The 24,699-nt window shown below is 40.0% G+C and overlaps 1 protein-coding gene across 1 annotated transcript in view; it reads left to right on the top strand.

The window, feature by feature from the left end:
• The window catches only part of SH3YL1 (SH3 and SYLF domain containing 1), a 93,401-nt gene that overhangs the window by 62,052 nt on the left and 6,650 nt on the right, over positions 1 to 24,699 (top strand). The window contains exon 9 of the mRNA XM_034766400.1: positions 300 to 356. Within this exon, the coding sequence (XP_034622291.1) occupies positions 300 to 356 (57 nt within the window). The remainder of the gene's footprint in view (positions 1 to 299; positions 357 to 24,699) is intronic.

Below are 24,699 nucleotides of genomic sequence, written 5' to 3'. Positions count from 1 at the left end.
ATCCTCTTCAAATAGGTAGATGAATCTTTCACTAGTATAGTGTCTTAATTCCTTACTCTATTTTAGTCTTCCTTCTGCCACGCAGCCAGTAGGGTATGTGACGCCTGCTGATACTATTTTTTTTTCCTGCAGATCCTTTCCTATTCTGTTGGGAAAGAGATGAATCAAGATTTCCATCCCTCAGTCCTAGTTCAGTAAATAGCTATTTCTGCTCTCCACCACTCCTTCTTGGCTAACTACAATAATTTGTGGATACTGAACATATATTACATAAATTAATTATTTACATTTTCCTGCAGATGTAAAAAATCCACACAAACTTTATCCTGAACTTCCCAATTACCATGCCACTGAGGGTAAGTACTACACTTTGAATTTATTTTATAAAGGCCACATGCAATGGGTGTGAGACTGCATGGGGATATTTTGGAAAACATTATACTTTTTTAAAAAATTCTGTGCTGGCATCACCTTGTCGTCTTTATTGTCCAGACTCATCCCATGAGTTAAACAAATCAAGATTCCCTTCTGTTTTTTTATGTTTTAGAAATGTTTTATAAACATCTACCTTCATCTTGTTCCCTGGCTTTATACTCAGACAGCAGGTGAATCTCACCTTCCTTTCTGTCTCCTTGTGGCCTAACTTCTTACATTTCAAAAATCCTTTTTCCCCATTCAATATACATGTCCAGTCCTATAAATAGTCAGACTATATTTGATGATACCACCTTAATGAGGCAAAAGAGATCACTATGACATAACAACCTGTGTCCAAGTCTACCCGCTCTCCTCTGTGCACAAAGTAGTGTAAATCCTGTTTTATATAAACAAACACCCACAATGGTCAAATCTGATTACCATCATAAGGTTAGTTTGCCATTGCATTTACATCCTTTCATAGGATTATGCAGTGGTTTGAGATTATAAATCTGCTTTTTGGTGTAACACATAGATCACTTGTGCGGTGGTCTGGATTGTCAAGTTTTTTGAGGTCAAAACAAGGGCCTGGCTCATTTTCATGCCTAACTCATTTATGATTCTGTTGCACCCAGCACCACTTGTAGTTTATGGAGTTTGTACTATGAGAGCATGGCATCACAAATCATTAGAACTAATTTTGAAGCCTAAACAGTTTAACCTTTGTTCTGCACCTGGCAGAACCCTATTGACAAAGTGGTAAATTCACTTAGAGAATGTTTAAGCCCATGTGACTTTGTTTCCCCAAGAATGTCTCACCCTTCCGATGGAAAAAGCAAGTTTGTGTTGATCCCCTGAAACCACTTATAAGGTCCACAAACTATTTTGCAAGGCAGTGAAATATAATATTTTCCTCGAATAAATTGGATAGACTTTTTGATCTATAAAATAAATTACCTGCTTGTCAACTACTAAGTTTTATACAGACAGTAAGTGTTGGTCAGTGCTAGGATCAGACCCCAAACCTTGACACTGCGTAAACATACACATTGTCTCACACGCACAATGCTTAACAAAAATTAAAATCTTTCACCAAAATGTTTCAATGTGTTTTCAGTTTAAAAAATGACAGGTAAAAATAACCACAATGATCCAGTTACATTAAAAACAAATTAGTTGTGGTGTTCGCAACATCCACTAAGTATGATTGAATTTAGCCTCAAGGTCCTGACCAATATCCCAATTATATGTATCTCACGTGCACAAATCATTAATAAATTAACATGATGCATTTTTAAACACACGAAAAGAGAAAAAAAGTTAAAACTTATAATACTTAAAAATATTTAATCTTCATTTTAACCACCTTCCTTATTCCTTCACCTGGACCCTCTCTGTTTGTAGTTTTCTTAAAAGAAAAAGCTATTCCTTGTAATTTCTGGTAGTAATACATATACTTGTTGGGGAAAAGTGTTCAATTTAGGAGATAGGTGTCAGGTTTCATTGGCAATCTCCAGTCCTACTTCTGAAGACCAAATGAGACAAATGCACACAGGGAAAGAGACAGAGGTGGAAAAAAGATAGGAAAATTCAACTTTTTCTGTAATATCTGGTTTCTGGAAACCCACAGAAACATCACGCATTCTCTAACCTTTTTAGAAACATTGGGACTTGACAAACATTTTTCACAGTCAGGCTGCTAAAATAGAACTTTCGTTCTGCCTCTTCTGAAGGGGAGAGGGAGTTGGGGGTAAGTGATATTTTGTCTTAGGGTATGTCTACACTGCCAAGTTTCTGTGCCACAAATTATACCACTTTTATTAAAATGCTGGAATTAAACCACTGTTGCGTGTCCACACTGTGCTCCTTGTGACGCTGGAGCGCATCCACATTAGCAGCCCTTGCAACGGCAAAGGCAGCAGTGCACTGTGGTAGCTATCCCACTGTGAAACTGGCCGCAGGGTGCTTTGGGAAGGGTTTGCAATGCCTCATGGGGCAGGCACAGTGTCACAGTGATGCAGGTTTCCTAATCCCATTGTTCCATGGGCATCCTACTACATTGCCAGCTGCTTTTCAACTGAAGTGTGGTAGGGGAGAGTGTGTGGCAGGGAGTGTGTGTGTCTCTCTCTCCTGTACTCCATACAGTGTGTTTTGGGGGACAGAGAGTGTGTCAGCATGCTGTCTTGTAAATTCAGTCAGCGGCAGGAAGCAACCAGTGCTGGGGGAGGGTGAAACCCCGACATCAGCCCCTGCCTCCTCCCTGGGCTCTCTGCACAGCTCTCTCTCTCTCTCTCTCTCACACGCACACGCGCACACACACACACACCCCTCTCTGCCTCTATGTTCAACAGCATGAACATTCTACATTAATAGTTTGCTTTGTGTTCCATAGCAGATTAGCACAGCACACAATGGTGCTTTGAAAGGGGAGGGGCGCATGTCTCCAGGGCAGCCGAATTCAAAACAATGAGTAGAGCGGTCACTTGAGTCATTATGGGACAGTTTCGGAGGCCAATTACAGTGCAGAAAGCAATCAAGTGTCTACACTGGCAACAGAGCGCTAGAGCCTCTGTGCAAATAGCCTTACGACTCTCGTGGAGGTAGTTTTTTTTTTTTTTGCAGCGCTGCAACTGAGGAGTTTCTGCGCACAAATTGGCTTGGCAGCATGTACACGTCTGCGGTTTGAGTGCAAAAAGCTGCTTTACTGCACAGAAACTGCCAGTGTAGACAAGCCCCTACTCTGCAGCCAGTTTTCTTGGATAGCAGTCCTGCCATCAAGGGGATATCTTCACCCTTATAGGTATTATACAGCTCTGAAAACTGTAGATATTTTCTGTCATTTAGCTCTAAAATGCTCATTTCTTATTCTCGTAGTTAAGAGATAAGTGGCACAAGAAAATTGGTTGCTGCTAAGACTAAGGCCCAGATCCTACAATGTGGTCTTTTAGCACAGACCCCTGTACTTATGTGTAGTACCAAGATTGATTTAAGCAGGACCCCAACTGGGAGCAGGGGCCTGTGGTACCCAGTCACCATTGCAGGGTTAAGGCCTGTTGTTATATTATTCAGGTCCTTAAGTAATATTATATGGTTTCAACATTTAACATAAATCTCTTTTGTTGCCAGTGAAGAAAACTACAATAATTTGTAGACGACACCTAGAAGTAGAAAGAAAATGAATCCTCTAGAAGCCATGTTTTAGATTTTATGATGTGATAGTAAACATTATTGCAGGAATACTGTACCTTAGCATATAGCAACAGTATGTCCATTGTCATCGGTAGGAAGGGATTAATTGCAAAAAAAAAAAAAAAAAAGATAAAAGTAACAGAAGAGTTGAAACATTTTATACTTCTATTATGTTACATGAAAGAACATGTAAGTTCTTTGATTTGTGTGTGAGACATTTTTAATTATCTACTATGGAGACCTTCTGAGTTATCTTGATGAGTAAAGTAATATAACCTGTTTCAAGTCCAAGACAGAATATTAAATTAAAAACCTGTGTCTCTAAACTGATATTGTGATACTTGATTCATATGCAAGCAGAGCAGACTGAGTTTTTATACAGCTCAATTCTGTTAAGAGTAATTCTTAGATGAATACACTAAAGTGTAAATGGTGTTTCCAAAGGAAGATTTTAAAGGTTATCAGAAATGGGAAATATTACAGATTTTAGTGCCTGTTTCTTTAAACTGTTGTAAATCACAAGGAATTATTACAACTCTGAACATAAAACATCACAGTAATACCATTATTAACTAAATAGGCTGGTATTATCAAAGGAATCTCATGAATTTGGCCATACAACTCCCTTAGGGTCCTTTGAAATTCTCTGTCCTAGCAAATACTATTGTGGTTTGCAGAAACCAGTTCTCCATCTACTGGAAAAAGTCACTGATTTTAATCTGACTTTTCAAAAAGAAGCTTTGAATTGCTATCTTTTAGTTTTTAACAAATATGTTCTTCTTGAAAAATGTTACATATTACCTTTTTGTTGGTTTGTTTGTCTTCCTACTTGTTTGCCATCTTTCAAAAGAACCTATACCTCCTCTCATAAAGTAGCATGTCTTATTCTACCAGGTAGCTAGGAAACAAAAATGATGGTCAATTACAGCTCATATGATGAGACCATTAACTTCCTCCTTAGTTTGTTTGCATTTTGGAAGCATTTGGCATAATATGGGAAGTTTGGTGTTTCTGATTCACATCCTCAAATGTTAACACCCTATTCCACCCCATGAGGGTGGAGTACTTTGGAGATAATTAAGATAAGACCAGAAAAGAGATCTTGTAGTTGCACGTAGGCCAACTGACCAAACATCCATATGTGCCTCCTTGCCGTACTAGAAGCAGAGATTTGTAGAGAGAAGATTTTTCAGTTTCTTTGTGTTCCAGCTTGACACCCCAGCTGTCTTCCTGAGCTTATGAGAGACCTACCAGTGCTTCCAATTTTCCTTCACACACTAGCTTTTTTATTACAACTGCACAAACAACATCTGAAGGGTTTCTTCAGCTCCCTTAGGGCTTTTCTTTACAGCTAAAAAAATCTGTTTTTAATGCATATGAGTGATCCTGAGCTAAACACACAGTGAAGACAAGGCCACTTTAATTTTATCACTGGCACTGAACCTCAGGAGGTATGTATAGGGCTGATGTTGGCGAAAAGCCAAGAGATAGGACAGGAGAAATATAGTGGGGGACAGAAAGAAACACACAAGGGAAAGGATAACAGAGCAGGATCTCACCTGTATCACGCTGGGGTTCTCATGCTGGTGATGGTCAGGTATCCCCACTAGTGCACTGAGGTCTGAAATTTGAGAGGACTGACTCACAAGGAGGGAACTGACCACCAGAGAATGGGATCTGAAGCTGGAGTTGTTTTGAGACTTCTGTGCTCCAACTCAGACTACTTGGGGAGGACTGGCTCTTGCCTTGACAGACTGGTGATTATTTTCCAAATTACGAAATCATCAGGCAACAGCTGGGATAGGAAAGAAAAGGGAATAATTTCAGAGCCTTCCTCCCCCAAGCTGTGTTAGTCTAGGGAGCTCAAAGATCAACTGGAACAAGGCCGAGGCATAGTGGCCTCATTTTGGCTCTGTCTGTTGTGATCCTCAAAGTTAAGGATTATGACTGTAGGACTGGGTAATGTAAATGACACATCTCATATTTAGTGACTTGAAAATGTAAAACAAAAATGAAAGGTGGTTTCCCGATTGATTACTGCTGTGACTTCCCAGGGAGAATCTTGCTTCTGGCAAAGTCTGAAAATGTAGTTTTCAAATGACATGATAGAAAGTGTTGTGTCCAAGAATAGTATCACTTTCAGCTGTCCTTTGTGCATAAATGATTTATGTACTTGACCTTTGGTTTTCTGTTTCTAATTTCTGAAAATGAATACAGCTAATGATTCATTTTGCCTTCTCTCAGTCTTAATTTGTCATTTCTCACATTCATAGGATACTTATGAACATGAAGATCCTATAATAACGATACCATAGGGCAAAGCTACTACACCTCTATCCCTATATAATGCGACCCGATATAACACGAATTCGGATATAACGCGGTAAAACAGCGCTCCGGGGGGGCGGGGCTGCGCACTCCGGTGGATCAAAGCAAGTTTGATATAACGCGGTTTCACCTATAATGCAGTAAGATTTTTTGACTCCCAAGGACTGCATTATATCAGGGTAGAGGTGTATTTTAAAATTCTATGCTTTCGAATTTGTCAGAAGTCTCTTAACTTTTTTTATGAATTAGAAGAAATTGAAAAAAGAGACATTGTGTACTTCCCCCAAAAGCCAAAACAAAGGCAAACTTGTGTTAGTGAAAGATAATCTAAGAAATCCAAACACCTAACACAGTTTTGGCTATAAGCTTTTCACAAAGAAATAGTAGTGAATCATTGGCTTTCTCACTGACAATAGGTACTCAACATTTTAAGTTTCTTTTTGTATTTTTTCGTTTATTTGATCCTTTAGGAGAAATGCTTGCTCACCTTCTTGATTTAAATTAATAAAGTATCTGTTCATCTGCATTGGATTGGATTTTTAAGCTATTCTGTTCTTCAAAGAATATTTCAGGTAGACTTGTACAGTCTGCGCAAAATAAAAGGAGGGAATCAAGATTTTACTTGAAACAGAAAGCTAGTTACAACTTTAAATACACATTGAATACCATCTCACCAATTGCTTTACATTTTGAAAGCACTATGGAGATATTAATGGCTTTTAAGGACATTCTCTGAGGTAGATAAAAATCCTTATTTCCTATTCCACATTTGAAGAAGCTGAGACATAAATTTAAGTGACCTATCTCAGAGGCACTGTGATATATTGATTTAGTCATGGAGTTGGGAATAGGTAGGCCTTGGTTGTAATCCTAGTTCTGCCACAGATTTGCTGTGTGATCTTATGAAAGTTTAATAGATTCATACATATTAAGGCTAGAAGGGACCATTAGATTTAGTCCCAGATTAGATTGTATAATCTGACTTCTTGTTTGGCACAGAGCATAGAATTTCACCCAGTTATTCATGTATTGAGCTGAATAACTCGTGTTTCAACTAAAGCTTATCTTCTAGAAAGATTGTCAAATTATCTGGAGTGGCTAATGAGAATGAGTGCCAACCTCAGGGCAGACTGTCAAAAAGCAGGGCAGAAACCGCAAACTGGTTGTATGTTCTATAATTATGTTTCATCAACCCAGTAAAAAGTGTGAACTCCTAAAGCACTATAACAGTCTTACCACAGAGTTTCAGACAGTCCCCTTGGGCATTCCAATCTATCTTGCCACCTTGGCAAGCTGAATTTTTGTGATAGATGGTCACTTTACACAAAAATCTCATAAATATTCAGAGCCAACGGACCAGTCATTTACCCCATGTCATTTGTACTTAGATCTCAATGCCATCCTGTAATAAACTTAGTAAGGATTTATTAACTAAGAAAAGAAATAAGAGAGTTATTTACAAGGTTAAAACAGGAAACACAAATGAATTAAAGTCTTAGATTTAGAAAGGTAATATCAGCTTTTATAATAAGTAGCTCTATGTGTCCTTTAGGGCTGACCCATGCCATGCAGCATGGAGATCTCTTGCTTTATATTTAGGAATCTTTGCCCCTCAGAGTCCAGACAGCATAAAAGATCCAGTTTCTCCTTGTCAGGGATCTTTATACCTCGTTACGCCAGAATCCAAGATCCAAGCTGTCCGCACATAACCTCTTCGTGAGGGATGTGGGGAGTAATTGACAAAGTCTTTGTTTTACAGTGGCCCATTTGGATTTAGTAGCCTTTCCTGGTGGGCAGGAAATAACACCTCTTGAGGTAAACTTATATTTCACACTTAGTAATGCTTCTCCCCTGACTGTAGGGAATTTACAGTCTTAACAAACATTTTTATAATTACATAGAATCATAGAAGATTAGGGTTGGAAGAGACCTCAGGAGATCATCTAGTCCAACCCCCAGCAGATGTCAGGGTGATTGAAGTCCCCCATGAGAACCAGGGCCTGTGATCTGGAAACTTCTGTTAGTTTTCCCGAAGAAAGCCTCGTCTACTTAATCGGACTGGTCTGGTGGTCTACAGCAGACGCCCACCACGACATCACCCTTGTTGCTTCGCCTCTAAACTTAACCCAAAGACACTCAACAGGCTTTTCTACAGTTTCATACTGGAGCTCTGAGCAATCATACTGCTCTCTTACATACAGAGCAAACGTTTAAACATTACTTTATAATATGGGATACAGATATTGTAAGTAGGATTAATACATGTAGTATCCTACAAGCATTCCATAAAGTCTAAACACTATTATAACTCTGATATTTATTTTGATAGTGCTAACAAACAGGTAAACACGACTCGTTTCCAGCTATGCATTTGTAAGTGTTCAATAAGGGAGAATCCAGGTTTTCATGATAGTTTGTTCCAATGGTTACTAATCACTCTCACTATTCAAAATAAAGCACACACTTTTTATTTGAATTTGTCTGGTTTCAGATTCCAGCCATTGGTTCTTTTTATGTCTTTCTCCTTTAGATTTAAGATACCTTTAGTGTCTGGTATTTTCTCCCTTTGAAGATGCTGGAATCAAGTCACTATTCAGTCTTTTTTTGATAAAATAAACAGACTGAGCTTTAAGTCTGTCAGTGTAAGACATATTCTTAGGCCCTCAAATACGTTTTTGTGGATCTTTTCTGTCCCCTCTCCAATTTTTCAACATTATTTTTAAAATATGGGCACCAGAAATGGACACAATATTCCAGTATAGATTTCACCAATGCCACATATTGAAGTAAAGTCACTTTCATCCTCATTACTTCCTTGTTTATACATCCAAGGATTTAGCTCTTTTTGCTGTAACATCGCACTAGGAGATTACGCTCGGTTGTTTGTCCACTATGACCCCAAAATCCTTTTTAAAGTAATTGCTTTCCAAAATAGTGTCCCCCATTCTGTAAGCATAGCCTGAATTCTTTGTTCCTAGAGTATGATCTTGCATTTGGTTGTATTAAATCCAAATTGTTCTGTATGACTGCCCTGTCCTTATCATTATTTATCACTTCACCAATCTTTGTGTCATCCACAAACTTTATCAGCAGTAATTTTTATTTACTTCCAGATCATTAATAAAATTACTGTATAGCATTGGGCCTTCAACCAATCCCTTCAGAAACCTCATTAGAAATAAATACCCCAGTCAATGATGATTCCCCATTGACAACTATTTTTTGAGATTTTCTTTTTATTAGTGTACTGCTTAGGAGCCCTAGTCATGATCTAGGCACTGGACAAAAACAGAACAAAAAGACAGTCCCTGGCCCAAAGATCTTACAATGTAGGCCTGCAAGGGACCTCCTGTGTCACTAAGTCCAGTCCCTTGGTTTCTCAGGCAACCCCATCATATAATTCCATTCATAAATTTATCAAGCTCCATCTTAAAACTAATTAGGCCATTGGCCCCACTACTCATATTAGCAAGCCTTTCCATACCCTCACTCCTCTGATGATTAGAAACCCAATTTCCAGTCTAAATTTATTCATGGCCGGTTTGTACCCATTTGTTCTTGTGCCAACATTGTCCTTTATTTTAAAAAGCTCTTCTCCCTCCCTCGTGTGTTCTCCCCTCCTCCCCCCTTCAATATATTTCTAGAGAGCAATCAGATTCCATCTTAGCCTTCATTTTTTTAGGCTAAACAAGCCACGCTCTTTTAGTCTCCTCTCAAAGGATAGGCTCTCCATTCCCCTGATCATTCTAATAGCCCTTCTCTGCATCTGTTCCAGTTTGAATTCATCTTTCTTAAACATGGATGACCAGAATTATACACCGTATTCCACATGAGATCTCACAAGAGTCTTGCACAATGGCATTAATATACTTCCTGTCTCTATTGCAAATACCTCACCTGATACATCCAAGGATCACCTTTGCTTTTATTTTTATGGCCACATTATATTGGTGGCTCATTGTCATCCTGTGATTGATTAATAACCCCAGGTCTTTCTCCTCCATTGTCATTTCCAGCTGATGAGGCACCAGTTTATAGCATATTTTTGTTAGCCCCTAAATGCATGAACTTGCACTTAACACTATTCAATTTCATTCTGTTTCTGTTACTCAAGTCCTCTAGGTCATCCCAGTCTGTTTTTATAATATTCCAGTCTTCCTCTGTATTGATGATGCCTCCCAGCTTCGTGTCATCAGCAAATTTTATTAGCACTCTCCTACTTGGTGTCATCAGTGAAAAAAATAAGATCAACCCTAAGACTGATCCTTGAGAAACTCCACCAGTAATCTTCCTCTAGCCCAATAGTTCCCCTTTATGCACAACCTGTTTTCATCTCCCCTTTGGCCATTTCCTTAGTCACCTTACTAATCCTTATCTTCTTCAGTTTAATTTACAAGCTTAGTGTAGGACAAGACAACAGATGGACTCAGACAGATTGGGAGTAAAAGGAAACAATGAGTTAATACTGGTTAACATGATATGTAGTGCTTTCAGCACAGTAGCAGCCTAACCACTGTCAAGTTTTTCATTTATTTATTTATTTATTTATTTTGTAGGCATCATGGGAAAGAATTTTAAGGAGGGTTTTGAAGGAAGATGATGAGTTAATGTTGCAGATGTTTACCAGGAACTCCTCCCAAAGGTGAGGGGTAGTATGGGAGAAAGCATGAAGGTGCTTGTTTGAAAATTTAACAAGTAGGCTGACATCATGGGCCAAGTAGAGGCTGGAGTTGATGTTTCAGTAGTGAATGAGAAATGATAGGTAGGGTGGGGATAAGTTGTGAAGGGCCTTGAAAGGGGAGACACGCAGCTTACGTTTGATGCAATAGAGAAAGGGGAGCCAATGGAGAGATAGAAAAAGAGGGGTGAGATGGTGAAAATGATGGGTTATGTAGAGCTTTAGCTGATTGCTAGATTTGAGTTTAGACAGAAGACGACAAGTTTGGAGTAGAGAGGTAGATCTGTGATTTGTCACCATAGAGATGGTAGTTGAATTTGTGTTGGCAGATGAGATTACCCAAAGAGGAAGAAGAGAAGGGGACAAGGACTAAGATCTGTGGAACTCCTGTCCCCACAGAAAGTTGAAGTGGAAGGCTGTCTGCCTCCCAGGGATCCCCTGGTGGCCTTCAGTGGCTCTGTGGTGCCCTTCCTCAACTTTCCCTCCTAGTTCCTCAGTAACTCACAAAAAGGCTTTCACGAGTCCAATAACAGCCCTTGCGTGGGGTCTAGTTTTATTAACAAAACTGTTCAAAATGATATTCAGAGTAAAATTCCAAAATAAGCCCCTCCCAGCCCTTTCTGACTGGAGTCCTTCCACAGGCCTCTGCCAGCCTTGTCCAACTCTCTGCTTACAAGAGGTCAGCAGGCGAACCCCTTCTCCTGGTCCTCCCTTAGGGCAGGTCTTCACTACCCGCTGGATCGGTGGGTAGTGATCGATCTATCAGGGGTCAATTTATCGTGTCTAGTGTAGACGCGATAAAATCGATCCCCGATCGCGCTCCCCGTTGACTCCAGAACTCCAGCTCGCGAGAGGCGGAAGCGGAGTCAACGGGGGAGCGGCAGCTGTTAACTCGCCACCATCCTCATGGCCAGGTAAGTTGACCTAAGATACGCCAACTTCAGCTATGCTATTTGCATATCTTAGGTTGACAGCCCCCTCCCTCGCTAGTGTAGACCTGGGCTTAGTTTCTCAGAGTCCCTGCAGGAGCCTTTCCACTCCCTGCAGCCTTCTCCAAGTTTCTCTTACTCATGAGTCAGCAGGCCAACCCCCTCTGCTGTTCTTCTGACCCTCCTCCTGTTACTCAGGTTTCTTGAAGGAGCCTTGCCCCTCCCCGCAGCCTTCTGTCTCAGACCAGCTGCAGTTTCCAGACTTCTGTTCTGCCTGGCACTCCCACTCGAGCTCCCTTCCCCAGGGACTACCCAGGAGTCTTTCCCTTCCTTCATCTTCTCTTTTCACAGGTCTGTCTCTTATCAGAGACCTGATTGAGTTACATGACCCAATTTCCACACCTGGGGAGGTGCATTGTTTGTCATGGCTGCACTGGGGCCCATCTACCTTTAGGAGGCCAGACACCCTGTGATGGGGGATGAGGAGGATTCCCCAAAGAACATGCTGAAGAAGAAGTTAGGGAGAAGAGAACAAGAAGAGAGCAGCGTCACAGAAGACGAGGGAGGACAAGATTTTAAGAAGAGCATGGCTGAGTGTGTTGAAGGAGGTCTTGGAGTATGAGGATGGAGTACTGATTCTGCACTTTGGCTAGGAAGAAGTTATTAGAGACTGTGGCAAGAGCAGTTTCAGTGCAATACAAGGGGAAGAAGTTAGACGGTCTAGGATGGAATTGGAGGAGAGGAACTGCAGGAAGCAATGGTAGAAGATGCATCCAGTGAGTTTACAGATTAATGGGAGAAGGGAAATAGGGTTGTAATTGAAGAGACAAATAGGATCAATGGTGGGGTTTTTAAAATAGGAGAGATGTAAACATGTTTTTATTGTGAGCAGAAAGAGTCAGAGGACAGTGAGAGGCGAAGGAGAAGTTTGGAAAGGAAGAAGAAAGCCCAGTCAAGCTGCGGGGAGGGAGAAAGTTATTTTGTGAATTTTCCCTTGCAATAAATCAGCCAGCTCCTGTGCAGAGAGAGAAGTGCAGGTAGGAGGAGAAACGGTTTGAGGAGTGAGTAAAAACTGGCAAAAAGGGGATTGGGATTGTGGCCATGGGATTCAATTAAGTTGGAGTAGTGGTGTTATTTAGCAAGGAAGATGGCAGAACTCAGGGAAGAGAGAGCTAATTTGTAATAGAGGAAGTCAGCCTGGCTACAGGACTTCTACCAAAGACTCTCCACAGTGAGAGAGCAGGAATGGAGGAAGGAGATATTGGGCGGGGGGGGGGGGGGAATGAGCCAGGACTTGGGAGTAGGAGGGCAAGGATGCAGGAGAGTGAAGCAAGGAGACCAACAACCGTATAAATGGAAGAAAGGGAAGAGAGGGCAGGGAAGATAAGGCTCAGAGCATATCGGAAGCCATCAGTATTGATGGACTGGAAGTCATGGAAAGACTGAGTGACGGGGTTTAAGAAAAAGGCTAATGAGCAATTTTGACAAAGACCAGGTTATGGTTAGAGAGGGGGAACTCAGCAACAAAGAAATCAGAGAGAGCTGATGAAGATGAAGTCAAGTCAGTGGCCCTTTTGGTGAGTGGGCAAGTTGAACCAAGGCTGCAGGTTGAATTAAGAGGTGATGGCAAGGAAATCTAAGAGTTGGATGGGTTATCAACATGGAAGTTGATGTCACAGAGAGCGAGAGTGGAAGATTTTGAGGAGAAAAAGAGAGACCAGAAGTTGAAATCAGAGGAAGACTGATTGGGAGGAGTTGGGGGAATGCTAGATGACTGCAAGACCAGGTAATGCAACAAGAAGAGCAATGCATGCTGCAACAGGAGTATGTAGAGAAAAACAAAGAAATAAAGGAGTTATGTTGGAAAAGTAAGAAAGAGTGGCTTGACAAAAAAGCAAAAGAAACCAAAGAAGCATCAGTGAGAAGTGACTCTAAGGCAGGAGTTCCCAAACTTGGTTCGCGGGTTGTTCAGGGTAAACCCCTGGCAGGCTGTGAGACACTTTGTTTACATGAGCATCCGCAGGTTCGGCCGTTTGCAGCTCCCAGTGGCCATGGTTCGCCATTCCTGGCCAATGGGAGCTGTGGGAAGTGGTGGTCCGGCCCGCGCTGCTTCTTGCAGCTCCCATTGGCCAGGAACGGCGAACCGCATCCACTGGGAGCTGAGAGTGGCCATACCTGTGGATGCTCAGGTATACAAAGCATCTCGTGGCCTGCCAGGGGCTTATCCTGAACAAGCCACGAACCAAGTTTGGGAACCCCTGCTCTAAGGGCATGTCTTCACTATAGAGTTATATTGGTGATTCTACAATCGATGCAGCAGCATCGATTTAGCAGGTCTGATGAAGACATGATAAATTGATGGGAGAGCGCTCTCCCATCAATTTCTGTACTCCACCTCTCGGAGAAGACTAAGGTAAGTTGGTGAGAGAGTGTCTCCCGTCGACACAGTGTGTTATAGATACCGTGGTAAGTGGATCTAACTATGTTGACTTCAATTACGTTATTCACATAACTGAAGTAGCGTAGCTTAAATCAATTTTCCACGGTAGTGTAGAGAAGGCCAAATAAACTCTTTAAGGTGTAAAAGCAATTGTCAGCATTGTCCCAGAGTTAGTGATACTGGAAAAGAGAAAGATGGAAAATTGTTAACAACGAAAGCAGAACAAAAGAAAGAAGGGTGAGGACATTTTAATGATGTACTCAACCAACTAGAGCCAACAATTCCAATTAATGGATGAAAAGTAGGTGAAGAATTGAACATTTCACTGTTAGAAATTTCAGAAACCAGAAATAGGATTCTGTTTGATTCTTTTCAAGATCATTGCTGAAATGTATAAAGCTGATGAGGAAATGGTAGACCATGAAATACATAAACTGTAATATTGCTTGGGAGAAAGAACTCTTCCCAGAGGATTGGAAAAAAGGTATGATCTGTAAATTACCAAAGAAAGTCACCCAACTGGTGTGCGATAATTGGCAAAAAAAATATTACTTTCATGTCCCAGAAAGGTGTTCTACAGCATACTGTGGAACAGAATCAAACTGGTCATAGATGTAACGAGCAAGCAGACTTTAGACCAAAAAGATCATGTGTAGAATACATCATTACCTGAGACAATTGATTGGGAAACGGCTCATATACCAGAGAAGGCCAGGGTTGGGACAAATGTCTCCAGAGGTGAGGAGGGTGTGGATGTGAGATCTGGATTTGTGCTGGTGGAAGGACTGGGGGAATTGGGTTGGAGAGGAAAGAGGAGAAGGTAAAGCTTGTGGGGGCTGTAGAGTGTTAATGGTAACAAGAATGAGGGAAGGAAGAGGATGACAAACCGTATAAGGCAGAAGAGGGGTATGGTGAGAGCCATGGGAGAGTGCCAGATAGACAAGTTTACTGTCAGCCAGTACTTAATCCATCTAATATGTGCTTTATTGATATTGTATAATGTTATATTTTAATCAGAATGTTATGCAGTACTAAATCAAAGTTACTTACTATTTTAAAGGGATGTTTGTAAAGTTTAAATTAGTATTATAAAGTGCAGTCAGTGTAAAAAATTATTAGGTTCACAATATGATTTAGTGACAGAGGAGAGATTAGAATTCAAGAACCCCCATCCCTAAATTCTTTTCACTAGACCATGTTTGAAGACTTTTTTCTCTGTTTCTTTGCTTAGCAGCCTTTCACTAGTCTCTGAAATCCCAGATTTGATGCAGGCTCAATATGTGTTTTGAAGTCCATATGTTGTGAGTATGCAAAGACACATATGGCTTTAATGTCTCCTTAAACATTGTGTGTCTCAGGAAGTTCATTGGCAGCATACAAGGTTCCCAAACTGCAAGTTAGTTTTATTAATCTGCTGCCCCACACTGTCTGATACTAATCAATGCTCATTAAGGCCAACAGAAACCAACAAATTTGGAGTTTGTAGGCCTAGCTGTTTCTAAGGGCTTGTCTTCACTACCTGCTGCTGCAATCAATGCAGCGGGTGTCGATTTAGCAGGTCTGGTGAAGACCAGCTAAATCGAAGGCAGAGTAAGGTAAGTTGACTAGAGAATGTCTCCTGTCAACACAGCCCAGTGAAGACAGCGGGGTAATCAGCCTAAGCGACATTGACTCCAGCTATGTTATTCACATACCTGGAGTAAGTTAACTTAGGTCAACTTACCCCGGTAGTGAAGACAAGTCCTGAGACACAAAGTAAAAAAAAGGGGAGGGTGGTTCAGAAGTTTCCCCAAAAGCAAATTACACCTCAGATTTTGAACTCTGGCATCTCACAAACGACTTGTCTGGTTATCCTTAAATCTTCCAGAAAAACCTCCATTGTCATAAGATCCTGATCATGACTTTACATGGATTGGAAAGTTCTGGTATTTAGTGTGCTTGGGGTTGTGAAAATCATAATCGCATTTATATTGGGAGAAATAGCTCCTAATCCCTGGCACGCTCCGTAACAAAGTAGACGGCATTTAAATTTTGAAAAGCCTGATGAAGAATTACAGTTAGTAACCACTTCTTCTTTAAATTTACTCTGAACCAATTTTATTTCAAAACCAACAGCCTTTCTGCATTTTTTGTCAAGATCAAGTCTATTCACAGACATCACAGTGTCTGGGATAAAGCTAAAATGGTTCTCCTAGGTGATGCTACTGGGCAAATTCAGAGGGAAGACCAAATGTGCTGTGGATCTTTGAGGGCACTGTATTTTTTCCATTTACAAATACCTCTAATTACATGTACTGGTGGTGTTGATGAAGTACATTGCAAGTTTGGTATAGGCAACATTTATATTTTGATCCTTAGAGACAGTAATACTCTTTTCCCAGAAGTTCCACATTCCTGAAATTTGAAAGTAGTCTTTCTCTACAGGGGGCTAGATGACATGCTTTTTATTTCACTTGCTCCAGCATTTATTTTCTGCTCACCTAATCTATGTATGACAACTCTGGCATTGTCTTGGCAAGTCTCAGAGCCAACTGGGAAGAGATTTAACTAGGGATCCAGCGTGCATCTATTTATTCTCATTCATCTGGTTACACACTGTAGAAATACTTTCACTGTGACAAAGACCACTATGGGAGAGATGCAAGTGTCTCCAAATTCTGTGTTGCTGGTAGCCTCCTCACAGGACTTTAGAATTTTGATCACGAACATGGCTAAGCTCCTCTGCCTGAGTCGGTGTATCAACCAGGGATCGGCAACCTTTGGCACGTGGCCTGTCAGGGAAATCCACTGGCGGAACGGTTTGTTTACCTGCAGCATCCGGAGGTTCGGCCAATCGCAGCTCCCACTGGCCACGGTTCGCTGTTCCAGGCCAATGGAGGCTGTGGGAAGCAACAGCCAGCACATCCCTTGGCCCGCAGCCCCCATTGGCCTGGAACAGTGAACAAACTGTCCCAGCCCATCAGCGGATTTCCCTGACGGGCTGCGTGCCAAAGGTTGCTGATCCCTGGTATAGACTTTTGCCTCCTCAAAGCAAAAAATGCCCAGGGACTGCCTGTTTTGCACCAGATTTTGTAGCATGTGATATCTGGAGTTTCACCTTGTATCCTGCGGGGGACATGCCCTTGAGAATTTTCATCTTTACAGAACATAGTCAATTTAGCAGTGTTACTCTGAGAGGAATGGCTTTTTCTCTCTCCATTCTGGCCCAAGAAATTTAAAATGGTGGCTTCAACTGTACTAGGTAAGATTGGTCAAAGTTGAAATGCAGATGCATTTGCATGGCAACAGGTGCAGCTTAGATGACTATTTGAGATTTAAGCATTTTTTATCTGGATCAGACGTGGTAATCACAATGGTTTTCTGAAGATCTTAGGGAAAAGTCCAGAATGCTTGAAAAATCCAGCATATCTCTTTCTTAAGCTGGGGGAGACACAAGCATTTTCATTAAACAGAATTGTAAAGAATTCATAAGATTAGGTCTGTGCAGTATTCAAAAAGAGGCTGTTAACATGATCAGGATGTACCTATGTATAGAATCAAGGATGGTAAGTATTTCAGAAATGACGGGTCTGAATTTTCTCTCATATACAATAGAATTACAGTGGTTGTAAAAAAACTAGTGATCTCAGTGTATTTACTCCTGATTAACATAAGTATGAGAATAGATGTAGGCCTACAGGTGCTATCTAAAAATTGAAACCATTCTGCCATGTACAGTAGGTATATGAACTTTATCATAGACCTTTTTCTGTCATTCCCCTCTGTTGTTGCTACTCACTGGCTACAGTTTACTGTGGAGTGGGAGATGTATTGGTTACATTTTATTTTGTAAATAAATTTGTCATCTCTGTTGTATAATTTCAAGATGCAGCAGAGCAGATGTTTTTGAAATGGATGATGGTTAGCAATAGCAATAATTCAGTGAAAGTTGAATCAAATATTTAGTATCACTACTTAATATGTTCATAAAATTATTGATATTCATAACATTAATTTGTACCTAAGTATATAGGCACTTAAATAGGACATATGCCTGTATTTGGGTAAACTGCTTATTAAATTGGGACTAAAAAGGAGAATTATGGAAAATGTAATGTTTTTAGAATAATAAATCTACTCTCAAGGAAAGGACAAATATATGTCAGAATCAAACTGAAGCACTTCAGAATGGAAGCAAAAGTGTTCACACACAAATCTATGCAGTAGTATCTTCTTCCTTTTTATAGTAATATGTGGGGCAATTTATAGTAGATTATAACCTGTAAAAGCAACAAGCCAGCTCAAAGTGACTAATAGATATTTGTTTTGGAAGATCCTTTCACAGAGGGATAATGTGGCCTATCTATCATAAGCCTTAGTGACATATGTACAAATTTAGTAAACATTCAGGAGTAAACCCCCGGAAAGTACTTAGTTTTTAAAGGTTTTATCCAAGCCTGATCTATTTTTGTGGATTCCTGGCCAGGATTGTGACATGTTTATATTTAGTTACAGGAATAATAAACATCCATCTGGTGGTCCCTCCGTATTAATTTTGTTGCTGTTAAGAACTGTATCTTAATACTAATAGTAAAGTAGGAAATCCCGGGAAACTATTTCAGAGACTCTCTTAATTTGGGATTCACTTTTACTAGGATCACAGTACACTTAGATTGTATGCAGAAAGTCAAATCAAATAGTTTTTGGCTTATGTTGTGGTAAACTGAGCAAAAACATGTAACATGTGGGACTCGGTCATATTGGAGCAAATATCTCATAAACCACATATAGTATTCTGAGCTAGCTGATTATAAGGTCTAAAGAGATTGAGGTCAGGACATGCTAGAATTAGACAATTTGATTCATGAATGTAATGGAAAGCTTGTATTTTGTTAAATATCTGAAGTAAGGGCAGGAAGAAGGTAAAATTAAAACAGTCTTCTCTTCACCTAGGAAAGCAGTATTAAAGACTAGCTAGACTTCCCTCAATAATACAGCTGATAGAAATTTACCCTATTCCCAAAAGCATCTCTAATCCTTGGTCACTACCCCTTGTATATATACCCAAATGGCATTTTTAAATCCATTAAATTGCCAACTACATCAAGAAAACAGTGTTAAAGGTTGTACGTAGGCTGAGATTTTTGACATTTTTTTTCTGAAATCCTAAGGAGAACTGTGAATTGTTTCATTTATCTTTGCCACAGGTGTTATAATAATATCATCAACTTTTTCAATAAACTTTTGAGCTTTTAAAAGCTACTTTTGATATATTTCTTCACTTTGCTTTCAACTAAATGAGACTACATTATAAAACAAATCTTATTTGTAATACTTGAAATAATTGGATTCCTGGGATGCTGTCAATGAGATTGAATTACTCTCTATTACTATGATGAAAAGATCCACAATATTTAGTAGTGATGTTACAGTAATGGAAAAAAATAGATTTTAATGCTATTTTGGTGTCAGTATTGCTCTCTGAGTAATTGCTGAAGGTGACCTGAAATGCCATCTCAAAAAATACAACAAGTTGTTGAATATCCTGGCTAATTAACTGAATGCAAATGTAGACTTAAAACCTACTTATTTGTAATTTTTAAATGAAGATTTGTATATTATAATTGAAAATTAGTACTTCACAGAGTTCTGAACTGTAACAGTGGGCGAAATAACTGATATAGATATTGTGGTGATGAGCACGGTATAAGAGCCTATATGGAATAGAAAAAGCAAGACAAGGAATACTCTGATTAACTGTTAAAAAAAAGTCATCAGCACTGGTAGGGGAAGGAGGTTTTTAACTCCTTGAACTTAGGTCTTAGTAAGTAAATGGCTTTATACTTAATCAATTTTATAGAATTCTATATTACAATAGAATTATTCAAACAGTTAAAGGCCAGAAGAGATCACTATAATGATCTGGTCTGGCCTCCTGTATGTCACAGGCTATACATAAAAGATTATTTCAGGGGCAGTTGACCAGAAGGATTGATACCTCTCTATACCATGATTTGATGCTTTTACTTATTCAGCCCAAAGACGCAGCTATACGGCACTGTGAACTCACATAAAATTTGCTCTACATTGTAGCCCCTAGGTTTCTCAGTTATTATGCTTTCCCAATTTCCTTCCCCCTACAGAATAACAATATTATGCATTAATTTTCTCTGGATGTATTAGCTTGCATTTTTCCATGTTGAATTACTGTTCATGTTTTGCCCATGTTTCTGATGTCTCTAGATATCTTTGTATTATTTCTCAGTCTGGTGTTTGCAACTTCTCCCAGTTTAGTATCATGTACAAATTTAGCTAATATGCCATATATTGCCTCTTCCAAATAATTAAAGGGGATATTTAAGACAAGGTCTAGCACAGATCCCTGAAGTAGCCAACTGTACACTTCAATCAACTTGATGCCACAGGATTATGGCTAGATGCCATTTATAATTAACTTTTATGTACTGTTCTTTAACCAATTTTGAGTCCAGATAAGTGTTCCTATCCAGGTGTACTTGAATTAATCTTTCAATTAAGATTTCATAATTTACAGTATCAAATGCTTAACTACAGAACATTAAACAGAAATTAAATTGAATAACATAGCTAGCCCTACTATTTTTACCCTCAAAAATTGGAAGTTCAGTTCAGGTTTTGGGCAAGGTAAAGTTTTATTTTATCTGAACTATTTCATCCTACTGTGTATTATAATAGGATTCTTCTACAGAGACATAGCATGGAGTTTTCAGAAAGGGAGAGTGAAGGAAGCAGACAGCAAAGTTGGGACATCAATTGAGACTCATTATAAAACTATCAGCAATTGCTACAGGATGACTATAAATTAGATATGTACTGAGAGAAAATAGAGAGAGACTTATCAGTGTCTTCAGAAAAAAAGAGAAAATGTTGCAGATCATTTCTAAATATTTGAATTGAATTTTAAAACAAAATAATTCCCCCAGCCTGCTTTACAGCATTGTCTCAAAATGAGAAAGGTACACTCCAAAACTGCAGACCATCTCTTGTATTTTGTTCTAGTAGTAGCATCGTTTGCATTCATAGTCCTGAATGCAGCAAAGGCTTCCACACCAAATTTTCAATAAAGTTGAAGCAGTTCAATGAACTATATTAGTATATTAGGAGCACACAGAAAGCCAGGGGAAGGGAGATATTGCCAGCAGCACTGTGGTGGGATGAGGCCAGAGTCATAGATCCACAAGCAAGAGGGATAAAAGAAGCCTGTATGTTACCTTATCTTCACAATTAGTATAAAGTACAGTGTAAAAGATAACAGGGTATGTTATGTATACTTTGAGTCTTTATCTGCACAAATTGGCCAGTGATACCAATGTGTCACAGATCTATTACTGGCAAGTCTTTTGATAATCCTCATTCTGCCCCATCTTTCAAATAATTCATTATGAACAGTTATATGATGCCAGTCTAAGAACCAGAGGCAATTACTGTGAGCTCTGAATCTTCTATCCAAAAATTTGGTTAGATTAACACCTAAAACATCAAAAATCATTTAAACAAAGGCTTCTGACAAAAATCTAAACAATATTGGAATTTTTTAACATAAAAGATCACCTTGGCTCAAATGCATCTATTTATTTATTTGTTTGTGTTTTCATAGATTGCCATGCTCAAGGGCACTGTAGGATTGTCTAGTCCGACCTCCTGTTTAACACAAGCCATAGAACTTCCTCAGAATAATTCCTGTTTCAGACTGGAAATAAGGCGTAACTTTTTAATGGGGGAGATTAATTAACCATTGGAACAATTTACCAAGGGTTGTGGTGAATTTTCCATCTCTGACCATTTTAAAATCAAGATTGTATGTTTTTTCTAAAAGATAAACTCTAGGAATTATTTTGGGGAAGTTCTGTGGCCTGTGCTATACAGGTCAGACTACATGATCACAATGGTTCTTCTTTGAGTGCTTGCTCATATCCATTCCATATTAGGTGTATGTGCTCGCTACACGCACCGGTGCCAGAAATTTTTCCCTCAGCAGTATCCTTAAGGGACTGGCTCTGGCGCCCTCTGGAGCAGCACGCACATGTCGTGGTATAAGGGGCGCCTCCGGCTCCCCCAACTCTCAGTTCCTTCTTGCCACCAGTGACAGTGCTGGAATGTCTGCTGCTTTGGCTAACATTGTTTTGTTCACCATTCTTGTGAACTTTATAAAACCTGTAATATAGTTGTATATAGTTAGTAGTTGAATTAGTTACCCTTAGTAGTCGTTCTTAAAGGCATTGTTAGTCCCAAACGGGACTCAGCCGGGGGATGGGGTATGCCCCAGTCGCCAGGCTTTAAACCCTGCAATCGTTGCTAACGGCCTATGCCCATGAGTGATCCACATAATAGCTGCCTAAGGTGCTTCGGCGAAGGGTACATAAGCAACAGGTGTCATATTTGTAAGTCCTTCAAACCCAGGATGAAAAAGGAGAGGAACAACTGCCTTAAAGCGCTCCTGATGGAGTCAGCACTCACTCCGGCACTGGAGCAACAGTCTGACTAGGCACTGAGCACCACAGCATCAGTGTGCAGTGCTCAGCCGGGACCGTCCACGAGCCAGCACCAATCCCCCTCCATGGCTCTGGCCAAGAAGGGGAAGATCTCTTACTTCTCGCAAGAGAAAGGAGAGGGCTGGTGGCGAGCCAAGACCAGCACCGGGCAGCTCAACACCCCCTTCTTTAATTTTTTTAAAGATTTGAAACAGAAATCATGACTTTAGGTGGAGAATAAGTAGTATTTGAGTTAGTCTCTAGCACTAAAAGAAATGAGGAAAATATATGACAAGGAAAGCTGTGTGAAACTCAGAGTTTTTGGTACACACGTCTCTGTGCAAATATTTTCTTTGTGCTGATTAAAATGAGTTTTGACTTTCAGGCTTATGTGAACCAAATACATGGTTCTTGGTTGCATGGGATTCTATGTATCTGCATAGGCCTTACTGAAGGTGGTCTCCTGCTCATTCACAGTGCCTTCCAGTCTTTCCTTTCTTTTACAGTTAAAAATAAGCTGAATCTTGTGGATTTTTTTCTTCCATTGGTATAGGACCTTATATTAACCTAAAGAACTCCTAATTTAAAAAGTGAACTGTTGGGATAGTATATGCATTAAAATAGTCTAATTAAAATAGAGAGTTTTTGTAATATAATTAGCCATTATTTCATCTGCAAGCTTCAATGTATTAGATCCAAAAGTCTCAATGATCTAGACATCCTATGCTGAATGTAGCACTGTAGCACCATCTTGTGTAAGCTGGAAATTTGATGTTTCAAGAAATGCATTCCTGTTTCAAAGGTTTTCAAGTATTAAGAAATCTTCATTTTTCCACTATAAAATGAACAGTGTTAACTTTGACAGTAAACTTTAGAATATTTTATTACAATTGAGTCTGAAATATAAAACATATGTTCGCAACTGTAGTATATCAGTGTTTTATGTCTATATCATATTGAGCAAATTAATATACAGTGCAGTAGATATTCCAACCATATTCTGTCCAATGGAAATGAAGAGGAAAAACAAGTTTAAGATTTTTCCTATTTTACCTCACAGTTTACATCATCATATATAGCACTTCTTAAAATGCACAGAACTTAAAAATGGTTCAACACAATGTTTAGGCAAGAGTTGTACGTAATCTTGATGATATACATTTGAATTATTTCAGTTTTGTGCTGTTAAAACAAGTGAGGACAGAGAAGTAAGGCAAAGAGCGAGATTAGAGACTTATCAAAAAATAAAATGAAATTAAGAACTAGGAAAATGCAAGCTCAGGGGAAATAAATTATTTAAGAATAATTCTGCATTAAATGTATGGGAGAGAGTTAGAAAGTAATAAAGCTGCAAAAGGCTTGGGAGAGATAGCAGATAACAAATAGTCTATGAGTTTGCAATGCAGTATGGGTAATAATCCAAATGCAGTAGTACTTTGGGGATTTGAGTGTGGGGAAGAATGCCCATATAGAGAAGTTTAAAAAAAAGTGCAGGGGGTGAAAGGCATATCTTGCCTTCACTCTCTGGAGGAAAGGATAAATGGAGTTATAACTAATGGAAGGTACAGATTCCCCACAAACATGCATTCATTACTCTCTCCCTCTGCCCCCTGGATTGCTCAGGTGTCTTGAACTAGAGCTGAGGCAGCAGTGGCGAAACACCATTCTTCCAGGTATCCATGAGATACGGTATGGATGAGTCTAGGCCTGCCCAGGGCTGGCTCCAGCTTTTTTGCCAAGTGGCAAAGAAAAAAAAAAAAGATAAAGCCGCGATCGACAGCACTTCGGCAGCAGCTCTACCGTGCCGCTTCATTCTTTGGCGGCAATTCGGCAGCCAGTCCTTCCCTCTGAGAGGGACTGAGAGACCCGCCGCCGAAGACCTGGATGTGCCGCCCCTTTCCATTGGCCGCCCCAAGCACCTGCTTCCTGCGCTGGTGCCTGGAGCCGGCCCTGGGCCTGCCCAAAATTAAATGCCCTGTATCTCAGCTAAGGGAGAGGAACCACTAAGTCCAAGCTCCAATTGATTATGAGGGACAACAAAGGAGAAAACAGGAAGGGCGTGAGGTCAAAGGTTAAAAAAACAGAAGGGGACACAGAGCAGAAACCCCCCGACAGTGCCCACTGCTCCTCAAAGGCATTTAGAGAGTCAGTGACTACTGCCCAGATGAACTCTGCCTACAGGCATGATTGGGTAAGGGACCAGAGCACCCCCCAACTCCTGTCCAACTT

Source organism: Trachemys scripta, chromosome 3 (assembly GCF_013100865.1).
Source record: "Trachemys scripta elegans isolate TJP31775 chromosome 3, CAS_Tse_1.0, whole genome shotgun sequence".
Taxonomy (NCBI): Eukaryota; Metazoa; Chordata; order Testudines; family Emydidae; genus Trachemys; species Trachemys scripta.
The sequence above is the reverse complement of the archived record's forward strand: the minus strand, read 5'-3'. Positions and strand labels throughout refer to the sequence as shown.